The following is a 13,115-nucleotide window of genomic DNA, read 5'->3' on the forward strand; positions in this document are numbered from 1 at the left end:
GTTAGAATAAGAAAGAATTTCTTAGAATAAGGAAGAATTTCTTAGAATAAGGTAGATTTTCTTTGAAAAAGGAAGAATTTGGGAGAATTAGGTAGATTTTCTTAGAATAAGGAAGAATTTGGGAGAATTAGGTAGATTTTCTTAGAATAAGGAAGAATTTCTTAGAATAAGGTAGAATTTCTTAGAACAAGGAAGAATTTCTTAGAATAAGGAAGAATATGAGAGAATAAGGTAGATTTTGTTAGAATAAGGAAAAATTTCTTAGAATAAGGTAGATTTTCTTAGAATAAGGTAGAATTTCTTAGAACAAGGAAGAATTTGAGGGAATAAGGTAGATTTTCTTAGAATAAGGAAGAATTTGGGGGAATAAGGTAGGCTTTCTTGGAATAAGGAAGAATTTCTTAGAATAAGGTAAGTTATCTGAGAATAAGGGAGAATTTGTGTAATTAAGGTAGAATTTTGAGAATAAGAAAGAATTTGGTAAAATAAGGTAGATTGATTAAACATGGTTGTAATAGTGAGGAAAAGGAAGAATTTCTAAGAACTAGGAAGAATTTGTAAGATGGTGGACAGAGGTCACCTTCCTTTAGTGAGAATTTGTAAGATAGTGGACAGAAATCACCTTCCTTACTGAGAATTTGTAAGAAAAAGGAAAGGAAATAGCCTTCCTATACCCAAGGAAGGGAATTTCTGTCCTTTTTAGGAATGACTTCATTTCCTTCATATGATCCAGAATTAGTATTAATTTTACGATTTTCATTTTAATAATCATGGAAAATTGTCTGTAATGCGAGGCTATACATGATTTTTCAGTATGGTTCAAATCTAATCGGTTTGGAGGCCATAATGGAAAGGTTTCTCCGTAGCTTGGTTTTTAGATATTTATCCTTTAAAAAAAAGTAGTTTTTTTGTCTGAAGCTTAAAACATTGATGTTTACTGAACCGAATGAATTCTCCACTTAAAGGAAGCTTTATTTAGGTCCTGGGATGTTTTTTTCTCGGCTGTTATTTAAGGTAGACTGTCCGTCGGTCTGCTAATAATGCTACAAACGACATATATATTCATTCATTAGTTAAGGTTTAATGGTTTTCTATTATTTATCATATCCTTCTTTCTCTTTATGACTGATGAATAACTTCTGTATGACTCACTTTGTATATTCGTGATTTTATTGTGCTTCACAACTAAATGATGTTGTCATCCTTGTTTTCATATAATCCTATATGTTCTTTCTGTCTGATACAAATGGATATAGAATGCATGGATGTATTGACAGGCGAAAGTTTTTCGTGAATATACATTTTGCTACAATGGACCTTATTAATTGGTCAGTTCTTTCATCCAGAAGGATGGAGTGATGGGGTAAAGGGGGTGGATAGGGATCATTATATTAGCCACCTTAGATTTTCAGTTTATTAGATTACATGAAAATCTGGTGAAACATCCAAGTAATAATATAACCATTTGTCTGTTATATGCGAAATAAAAGCATACACGCGAAAATAAATTACATCTTAAAGAATGAAGTACAATTATTATCGCAGCCATAACAAGACAACAACATTTTAACGAAAAAAAACAGTATAGTATTATACACTAAATTCGGACTAATACGTTTTAATGATAATGTAAAGGCCTTGAAAAAGTCCAACCATTATTAAACAAATTGTAAAATGGTTCAAAATTTAATAATTATATTACAAGTAATGCTTTGAAACCGATTGATATTCGCTGGATTAGAACCGGTTCTAAGCTGTACTGAAAAATCATGTAATGAATCGTATTAGAGACAGTATTTTACCATTCGTGGAAAGCTGTCTTAAATACGATGAGATAAATAACTATTCCAGTATGTTTTCGAAACCGATTAATATCCGCTGGATTAGAATCGGTTCTAAACCTTACTGAAAAATCATGTAACGCTTTGTATTATAAATAACAATTCTTTTCCTAGAGCTGTGAACTATTAAGGAAAACTAAAGCCAAAGTCAAGGAAGGATATTCCTTTCAAAATTTTAGTATAATCTCTTATTTTAAAAATGTTCCATTAACACCCCCCCCCCCCTCTGGTTTTTCTATCATTATTGACAAGGACACGAGTGCAGACGAAGCGACTTACAAAATCAATGGTTTATGTCGACCTTATGGCATTAATTAGAAATTTTCTATTCTGCTATGATATCCTTATCATTTTCGACTATATTGTATTAAAAGTTGTAATTGGTGACAGTTTTTATAAATTTACCAAAACGTATTTTTTTAAGTTACTCAAATAAGATTAAAAAGTAAGAAAGTATATATAAACCCAGGGAGGAAGGGTACATTGGGCTGTTTATTACACTAGTCCTTAAAATTTTATAATAACGTTTTCTTATTCGTTGGCACTTTTATTGATATTTGATTGGTTGATTCATTAAAATGAGTGTCAAAAATTTCATCCACAGACTATTGTGTATCATCATTAGGAATGTACATCATTTTATTCCTGATATTGACCCCCTAGAAAAGGATATTTGGGTAGGTTAGAGGTTGGGTAGGCCATCCAAAAGCAATAAAACAGATTGCACCCAAATTTGCAACATATGACAGTTCAATTATACACACACAAGGTAAGAAAGTACTGCAATCCATATATTAAAACTCCCATACCTAAAGGAAAAACGAACTGACCAATAAACAGGGTCAATATTAACAACATAAATTAGTTTTCTCCTGTTAATACATCCACATATTCTACATCCATTGTAAGAAGGCACTGCAGGCTTAGGGACAGGGAAATATAGACAGAAATTAACCTTAGGACACTTTAATGAATCTAAGAAAGAGAAAAAAGGTTGGGCCATCCTGGCGTTACACCTGTAGAGAAGCTTTGCTCCTAATCTGTATGAATTAATCTTATTTTGGTTTTCGTTTTTAACTAAAAAGTATTTAATAGGCCGATCTATTGATTCCAATCACAGAGGGGTAAAATCCTCTGTACGCTTCTAGTTGTTCTCTTTATAATAAAATTTTGTTTTCAGTCCTGAAAATAAACTTGCACGTTAAAACTAATTTTTTTTACTAAATTTTCAACATTTTTTTCTGACATTTTCTATATCTAATATATATTTTCATATTTTTAACATATGTCATCCTTGTTTTATCGTAAAGCATGTGATTAATATGTAGAATATAGAAATATTATGTTCAATTCTTGTTTTGTAATATGTTTAATTTTAGTATCAAAATATATTTTTATCATTCATGTAAATACTAATCAGAATTTATACGTGTAATAGTTATTTATCTAAGCGTATTACAGACAGCTTTCTGCGGATATTAAAATGATTATTATAAAATTTAAACAAGTTTGGCTATCCTAGAGGTCCGGGCTGACAAAAATGGTATTACTCTTATTATTTTTATTTCAACATTTATGGAAAATTGTCTGTATTACGATGCTAGACATGATTTTTCAGTATTGCTAGAACCGGTTCTAATCCAGCAGATATTAATCGGTTTCGAAGCCAGAATGGAAATGTGATTTTTAGTATTATAGTGAACAAAAAAGGACAGTGAACAATTACAGTGATATTTTTTTCCTTTTCCTTGATTTTAAAATTATCTTTTAAATAATTTAGCAACCGAGTAAATCCTCGTAAGGTTGTGATCTGACGGATGGACAGCAAAAAAGTGAATTGTAGAGCATCCTTTTTGTTTAGGGCCAGTTGCTTTACCAGAGAAAGTTCTAGGTAAAAAGATGATTATTAGTTCATACTTTTCAAATACGATGAAAACACCTAAGTGACCGATAATATACGCAAGTTTTAAAATTCAAGAAGAGCCTTCATTAAAGAAAATAAAATTAGATTAATATACGATTTTAAGAATCTTTTTATCTTCAAATCTTGTACATTTTAGTAAATATAACTTTTAAACATATAAGAAGAATTTGATCAAAAATTCATTCGTAAAAAATATATTCTGCACAAAAACTGTGTATTAACCTTCATCTAATTTCAATGTGCATGTTAAATGCACGATTTATTTATGTGATGTGTATATTATATATGCAGTAAAAATATCTTTTAAAATCATGAATCATGAATAACTATTCGATAACCCTTTTTAAATCCCAAAATTGACCTGCTAGAATATTTTCGGTAGGATTTGTTAAACCCTGCTTTGATGTAAAAGTAAAACATTTTAACTGTTTAGGACCAGTAAAAACTGTTTTAATGATCTTAAGTTACAAACAGGAATTATACTTTTTATTTGAAGACAATTTTTAGTGTTTTTTTTTGTTTAAATTAAAGTTTTCTTTTAAAAACATATCTAGATTTTCAATTTTATCTATTCTGTGGGTTGTGATTATCGGTTAACAACTTTTTTCAGGGCAAATATTTTATGAAATAAGACTTGTCCGTCAATTATTTAAATACTTTTCATGTATTTTAAGTACTATTTTTATATGGAAAATCTGTATCCAAATAAAATATATATGATAACAAGGTATAATATCATAAGCGAAGCATCTCTATAATCAAGTTATTTCTCGCATCGTATTATAAACATCTTTCCGCGGATATAGAATGTACAATGCCGAAGGCACGGGCTAAAAAACTGGTTTTAATCTTATGATTGTACATTTCTATATTCGTTGAAAACTGGATATAATACGATGCTAGACATAGTTTTTTCGTATGGATGAGAACCGGTTCCTATCCACCGGATTCGAATGAATACGAGAAAATAAAATATGTTAACTTCTTTTACTGTATCCTGTATTCACGCATTTTGACAATAAATGTATGTACAATTTTGTTTAGACTTATTTAGATTCTGTCTATTCAGTTCTGGCACTCTCCAAGTACTAATGTTCGTTTGTCCTACCGTTTCAAAGCTTCGCTTTTATGGATGTTGTCATCCTTGTTATCGAACATTTAGCACACTCATGCTGAGTGTCTGTTTACGTCAAATTTCAAGTCAACGGACTGTGTACACAATAGATATAATATGTCTAGATCCCCAATCTCTTAATTGGACCAATAGCAACACTATGTAGGAAAAATCCGACTAATCATGATACGGGCATTTGTATAATAATTTCATAGAATACAAAAATGTACAATTATAAGATTAAAGACAGTTTTTTAGCCCTTCGGCAATCTTATAATTGTACATTCGATATCCGCGGAAAGCTGTTTATAATACGATGAGAGAAATAACTATTATAATACCAAAAAAATATGGGTTTCCACACCTTTTGCCACAGCCCCTAGATGCCCTGTCCTATTGGTTTATGGTTTTCAGGAAACTCTCATTTATCTTCCATGATGGTTTAATGCTGTTTTATTCCTTATTTAAAAAAAGACCTCAAGACTAGATATGAACATAATTATTGTCTCTAATTAACCATCTAGATTGTTAACTGTATTGTTTACAGATACACGTCTCGTGTGTCAGTTGAAAATTAATGAAATTAGCTGAGAAATATCTGTCAAGTTTTGCTAACAAGAAAAATAAACACACGATTAACTCATAAGCTACTTTTTCTTATGGACGTAAGAAATTACATGTCCAGCATTAGCTTCCAAACCGATTAATATCTATATTCCATAAAATTTGAAATAACCTAATAACTTTTCATTTCACTATCCACGGAAAGCTGTTGTAAAGTGATCGGTCCATCTTGTTTATAAAACTTTGGTTACCATTATAATTTTACAGTCAAATATCCCATCCCTCCCTTAAAGCAATATTGAAGGCTAAAATAACCTCACAAATGAATCACTGTTCGATAATCACATTCTAATCTACAGCTTATGATAAAAGTTTACCTAAATAATTAACATTGGTATCTTTTTAAAGAGTTAATTTTATTTGAAGAATAGATAAATCTATTAAATTTTTATTGGTCTGTTTTCAAAAATTATATCGTACACATAAATTTGTATATCATCATAAAGAATCTTTTAATCATTAATTTTTCGTTGTTTTTCCTAGGATCAACAAACTAAGCCAACAAATATAAAAAAAAACTCACGTTCCAGCTATTAATCTCTCGACCTGAACTCCGCCCATCAACTAACACCCCTCCCCTCCCACATCTCCCGATTTTCGAATAAAAATCTATTTTTGAACGGCCCTATTATTATGGTTTGCGTGCGGTATAGCCTACGATAATACATACAAACTGTAATCCTGTTACTTCTCTATAATGATCAAAGAATTGGTTCAAAAATTATCAAGAACCAACTGCCATTTCTTTGTTTTATTCGTTATCATTTTATCAAGATTGTCCCAATAATATAAATGAAATAAAAACTTGAAACATAAAGACTTCAGAATGGATATAGTGGATATATTGACAGGGGAAAATTTGCTAATATGAACTCATTTATCTATCAGTCCGTTCATCCGGTATTAGGGGAGGAGATGGTGTAAATAAGGTGGATGAGGGGTTATCGTTATTTTAGCCAGCTGCGAGTATAATTTTATTAGAGTACATAAAAATATGGTGCAACATCCAAGTAATAATATATGGATTGACTTGAGATAGTACATCTAGGCTAAGTTGTTGTAATTATCATGTAATTTTGTACTTTGTGGTCAAACAACTTCATTTTTTGACGACAGTCACTTAGTAGACCGATTATGTACAAAGTTTAAAAAGTACAAGAACAAATGGCCACTTAAATAATCCATATAACAGTCTAATTTATATTTAGTTTTAAAAATATCTTTGTTGTTTACGTTAAAGTAGACTAACCTTATATTTGTAAACTCAAAAAAAAGCTATAAGTACAAAAAAAGAAATGTACAAAATCGTAACTTAATATGCCTATCATCCAAGCAACTAGAATTTTCAAGAAGAAATGCACAATAGTTGTTGAAATAATCTACACCCAATTTTTAAAGCTATCAAAGAAAGAATTTGAAATAATAATTTTAGGTAGAAGATTTATTTGTTATCAAATAACATATCCCTGCTTCCCCGATAAATTCTATGAAAGTAGGAGTTCTCACAAGATAAAAATAATTCTTAAAAATTTTCATTTAAAATTAAATTAGAATTTATAATTATTTTTGTGGTATAGTAGAAGTACTTATAATATACCTTGAATGTCTGTCCGTCCGTCCAATAGTCCATAACGATATTGAGGGGAAATGTGAATTTCTCGGCTGCTATTAAAGACTCTTCCCCTTCTCCTGGGCAGTATCCGCAAAAGTGCATAGATGCAAGCCAGGCAAATTAGATATGCAGCATTTGTCGATAATGAATCAGCCAACCGACTTCATTTGAACAATTTTATGTCGAAGAAACAATGAAACAATATGTTTATAACAAAATGTATATAGGACTATACTTAAAAATAAAAATATTTTATTTAAATACATTACTTAATTTAAATCATATAGTAATAGACTTAAAGATAAGAAAAACATGTAAATTGTACAGTAATTGTTTTTATATTTTGTCTAATAATATATAATAATATTTTTTGTTTACATCAATATAAAGAACATTGTCTTTAAAACTTAAATTATTGTGAAAAACCAAATCCAATATGTAGGAATATAGTTGCAGCGACAGGGTTATTACAATGGATGTAGAATATATGTGGATCTTTTGACAGGGGAAAAAATTTCTTAAATTTAGCTTGAACACATTGAATTTATTTATTGGTCATTTCGTTCATCGAGTAGGATTGGTGGGATTTATAGGATGATGTAAAGAGGTTGAAAGGGAGAATCATTATTTTAGTCAGTTACACGTTTTACTATATTAGAGTATTTAAAAATCTTTCAAAAAATACGTTGATTTATAAATGTTTTGATAATTTATAATGTGATATGATAAACTTAAATGTTTTTTTTGTGATAAAACTAAGAAAAAATTCGTATGAGTTTCAGATGACTTTAAGGTGAAATAAAAATGGCAGGTAGTACCAGCAACCATTTCTGCAATGATCCTCTCTGGGACTCCAACCTAACCTGGTTTACTGACACTCCTAAGGTTAAAATTTTAACTTTAATGAATGTTTATTGTAAGCCCCGCTAAGCATCAAAAAAGTGATTAAAACTGTATTTTTTTTCTTTTATTAATATTCTGAAACGGAACATTTGTTTTCAATATAGTTCTGTAAAAGTTTAATTCTAGCGAAAATAAATAAGTTTCAGGGCAATACTGGAGATTTAATGCCTAATTATTCCATATAGGTTTCGTGATTTATCTGAAAATAAGATAATAGTTATTTCTCGCATCGTATTATAAACGGCTTTCCGCGGATATAGAATGTACAATTATGAGATTAAAACTAGTTTTTTTAGCCCCGAGGTGCCGAAAGCACCGGCTAAAAAAACTGGTTTTAATATTATGATTGTACATTTTTAGATTCGTAGAAAGCTGGATATGTACGATGCTAGACATAGTTTTTTTTCGTATGGATGAGAACCGGTTCCTATCCACCGGATTCGAATGAATACGAGAAACAAATATTATACAGTTTATTGTATGTCTTAAAATCATAATTTCGCCTGCTTTTGATGAGATTTCATTTATTCTAGATTGATAGCTAATTTTTTAACAAATTTTGCCCCACGGAAAAAAAATTTATTTCTACTGAACAATAAAATTTATAGTTGTGATAACCTTTAACTATTAATTGATTACATATTTTAGTTTACTGATTGTTTTGAGAGCACTGTATTGAACTATGTTCCTTTGGGTGTGTTTATACTTGTTATACCGGTAGACTGGTATCACATCAAGCATTCCTATACTAGAAATATTCCATACTCAGCTAGGTAATTATTAACTCTAGTAAACTATATTCCTATGTATGTATTCTTACTTGTTATACCAGTAGACTGGTATTATATCAAGTATTCCTATACTAGAAATATTCCATACTCAGCTAGGTAATTATTAACTCTAGTGAACTATATTCCTATAGATGTATTCTTACTTGTGATACCAGTAGACTGGTATCATATCAAGTATTCCTATATTAGAAATATTCCATACTCAGCTAGGTAATTATTAACTCTAGTAAACTATATTCCTATGTATGTATTCTTACTTGTTATACCAGTAGACTGGTATCATATCAAGTATTCCTATATTAGAAATATTCCATACTCAGCTAGGTAATTATTAACTCTAGTAAACTATATTCCTATGGATGTATTCTTACTTGTTATACCAGTAGACTGGTATCATATCAAGTATTCCTATATTAGAAATATTCCATACTCAGCTAGGTAATTATTAACTCTAGTAAACTATATTCCTATGGATGTATTCTTACTTGTTATCCTAGTAGACTGGTATCATATCAAGTATTCCTATATTAGAAATATTCCATACTCAGCTAGGTAATTATTAACTCTAGAACATATGAGAAGCAACAATTAAAAGGAGAACCATATCAGTTCATCGGTTAGATAGACATTCTAATACTTTTATATAAGGATTGAAATAGTTGAATAAATGTGTAAAGCTATAAGATCTTCAATAATTATTAATAATGAATTTTATTTAGATTGATTAGTAAGCTGGTATTGACTGTTTTAACATTGATATGCTCCACTATAAATTCCATCATTATACTTAATGATTCATACAATACTGAATCTGTTGCTAGCAAGGGTAAAAATTAGATTAAAAGAATTGGAAAGAATAGTAATTTTTAAGAAATGTTGTATAATTTTGTTAAAAATGTGTCAACCCAAGGCATAAGCGTGAAGGATAGTGTTCCTGTCGTCGGGGAGGCGTTGGGTTCGAGAAAAGACTAAAAAGACTTTAAAATGGTATATACTGTTGCTATATCAGGTGTATGACGCAATAATAAAATGGGGAATGTCTTAGGCCGCAAACAGGTGCAACTCATTTCTATTAATAGTTAGGACTTCCAGACAAAAGATTGGTAATCAATGGATAATGTTTGTTGGATGTAAATTCATCTAATATCCTGTAATGGGTGTCGCACAACCCCTGAAAAATGAAAAACAAAATTTTGGGCAGTAGTTTTTTTTCTAAAGGTGACTTCTCTTGGAAGGTTGGTGGCACCCTCCCTCAAATCTTCATAGGACCTGAAAGAAAAGCTACATTGCAAAGAAGTGGAAAACGATATCATTTCAGTGGTTAGCAAGATTCTTCGGTACAGACAGACAGACACACACACGCATACATAGACATCCTGTTTTATATATAAGAATAAGTCTGTTAAATAGCTTATTTAAAGGAAAAACATTAATTTACCCTTGGAACCCTTGGGCATATAACTTCCTTACTTATTTTCTTTTATACATTTAATTAAATCAGAAACTTTTAATTTCTCTTTCTTTACAATTTAACACTCTCCCAGGGATTTTAAGGGATAAGACAATTGACGATAAATTGAAGTTCACACCAAATTTTACCTGCTGTGGACTTAATTAATTAACCATAAAGTTTGGATACTGTATTATTGTATAAACCAATTTAATAAAAGTGCTTAAAAACTTTAGGGACCAATATAATTTACAGTCCAATATCCCCTCCCTTCCTGGACTCTTTCCCCTTTTTTAATTTACTTCCTAACACTTGTTTACTAGCGTTTTTATCTCTTTATTTCTCTGTCCATTTGATCAGAGAAATAGGCAAAGCTAGATAATTTATCCTAATAACAGCAATGAATTCAATTTTATGTAAGATCAAAACCAGTTTTTTAGCCTGAGATGCTGGTGTCACAGGCTAAAAAACTGGTTTTAATCTTATGATTGTACTTTCTATATTCGTAGAAAACTAGATATAATACGACGCTAAACATAGTTTTTTCGTATGAATGAGAACCGGTTCCTATCCACCGGATTCGAATGAATAAGAGAAAGAATATTATTTGACCTAATGTAATATAGTATTGTAAATTAAGGATTTCATCTTTGTTTTAATATTTCTACCTTACTTTTTTTCCCTGGCACTTTCTCTCTCTTTCCATTTTTGGATTAAATAAGAAGTGTTGTAAAAACTTGCGACCTAATTTTTCAAGGGAATTGGTAGCAATTTACCCTAAATCGTCAGAGGGCTCTTTCCCCTTAAATTAGATCTAAATATGCCCCAAAGGGTTCCAAATCATTATTTGAAAAGAAAAATTTCCCGACAATATTTTAAGATTTATACATCGTTATAATGACATTAGCAACTCTTTTATATCGATAATATGTCTTTTATGACCACTTTTTACTTAATATCATATTGCCTACATAAATTATTGGCTTTCTTAATACCATCTACTTAAATTTGATTCAAGAGAGCCCCAGAAGGTTAATATTTCTCAGTCACCAGAAAAAAAATGAAAAGAATTGTTAAGGAGATGGCTGATTTTTTTTTCCTTAAGTCGACTAAAGTGTTTTTTACCAAATTGGTTTTAACAGATAAAGAAAGAGATAAGTGGGGATTCCATAGCCGCAAGGAGAGAAGGGTTGATATAAATAAAGGATACAGGGATTTTGAGTGATAGGACAATGAACTATTGATGTACCCGACTTACATAGTTTTTAAATATTGGAAGAAAAGTTTGAACGCTAGATTTAATATAAGTCCCTTAAACTGTTTTTAACCTATTTTTAAAACGTATATAAAAAATATGCTATGACACCAGTAGAATGAGACTGCAGAGCCTAAATTTGAATTAAGTCCCCAATAAACTTTTTTGGGGGGATTTAAATATTAATTTTTACTGTTGCCGTGATCATTTTGATCCTAGCAAAAGGTCTTTTTTTATTTGGGTAAAATTCGTAGCTTTTAGAGTGTTTTGCTTCATAAATATTGTATTCTGGTATAGAGTAAAATTAGGCCTTATGATTTTACTATAAAAATTCACTAAAAAGTTAATTCTTTATAATATATCAACGAATTAACATTAACATGTTTGTGTTCTCTCACTTATTTTAAAAACATAAAAAATGGCTGTAAAGGGTTAAATGACAACAAATGTTTATGCAATACAACAAATTTATTTTTGTCACATATACAAATGTGTTATTAAATAAGATTATTCAAACTTATCTTTTAAAATAATTTTAAAAAGTATGTATCTTTTATGTGTACGGTTTTCATTCTTTTCATTTTATTTAAATAAAAAATATTTAACTACATTGGAAATAAGTCACTTTGTGAAAACACTCTTTTTTTGAATTGTAAAGAATTATATAAAACAAGGCTTCTTATTGGTTAGATTTCAGAATTATTTGTTTTATTGTAAATGTTAGATTTTTCAATGAAATTAATTGTTTTGGGAAAAAAAATTATTTCCAATGAACAGAGTAATGTTTTTTTATTGTATCAATATAAAGTGAATTATATAAAAATGTTCTGTAAGCCACAATATTACTTGAAGTAAAAAAAAAGCTTTTGCTTCGGTCAAAATGATTACAGCAACACTAAAAATTAATTTTTAAATCCCCCCAAAAAAGTTTACTGAGGACTTAATTCAAATTTGGGCTCTGCAGTCTGATTCTATAAGTGTCCTAGTATATTTTTGACCCCCCATTCAAAAATAGGTTAAAAACAGTTTAAAAAAATGTCTTTATTAAGTTATAAAATTGAAAATAAAATTAAGAGAAAATCTCTCTGAGATGTATCAAACGCTTTCTTTAAGTCTAAATAAAATACAGATATATAAAAAGCTAAAAGACAAGACAACTCCCTAAGTAGATATATTTTAAAAATAAGTGTCTGCGTCGAAAATTTCGAACCTTCTAATAGCACAAAACCTTCCATGATCCAATGGAATTTTTTGGGGGTAATTTTTGAATTACCGATCCTGTTGTTTTCTTGATCTTATTTTGGATTAGGGACCGTACATATATGTATATTGTATAACCCCCGACCCCCTCTTTCCCCCCCCCCCCAAAAAAAAAAAAATCCCTAATGAAGCCGTAAACATTTTTTAAAAAAAATATATATATATAGCGGGAGCTGCACCTCAAAGATAAGTCATCATCAGACGCATCTCTCTTTTTGACTGTGAAGGCCAGAGAATACGGACACCTTGTTCCTCCATGAATTCCTGCTGTCTTTGGCAAGTTTCTCAGCTTCTCCCCATGTTAATTCCAAATTAAAGAGGTCCTTTTCAGTGCTCCGCCT

The 13,115-nt window shown here is 30.0% G+C and overlaps 1 protein-coding gene across 1 annotated transcript; it reads left to right on the top strand.

The window, feature by feature from the left end:
• The first annotated feature begins 7,895 nt into the window (after nt 1-7,895).
• LOC145314810 (ATP-binding cassette sub-family C member 2-like) lies at nt 7,896-9,646 on the top strand. The gene is made up of 3 exons (XM_080154891.1): nt 7,896-8,000; nt 8,667-8,791; nt 9,529-9,646. Exons 1-3 carry the CDS (start codon nt 7,920-7,922, stop codon nt 9,644-9,646), a joined length of 324 nt encoding a protein of 107 aa, XP_080011017.1. The 5' UTR covers nt 7,896-7,919.
• Nucleotides 9,647-13,115: the final 3,469 nt, after the last annotated feature.

The sequence above is a fragment of the Acartia tonsa genome, chromosome 3 (assembly GCF_053477335.1).
Source record: "Acartia tonsa isolate MP-2025a chromosome 3, ASM5347733v1, whole genome shotgun sequence".
In the NCBI taxonomy this organism is placed as follows: Eukaryota; Metazoa; Arthropoda; class Copepoda; order Calanoida; family Acartiidae; genus Acartia; species Acartia tonsa.

Coding starts and splice junctions, on each gene's coding strand:
- LOC145314810 (XM_080154891.1), top strand. CDS start 7,920: ATGGCAGGTAGTACCAGCAACCATTTCTGCAATGATCCTCTCTGGGAC. Junction 8,001..8,666: donor GGTTTACTGACACTCCTAAG/GTTAAAATTTTA, acceptor TACATATTTTAG/TTTACTGATTGTTTTGAGAG. Junction 8,792..9,528: donor AATATTCCATACTCAGCTAG/GTAATTATTAAC, acceptor AATTTTATTTAG/ATTGATTAGTAAGCTGGTAT.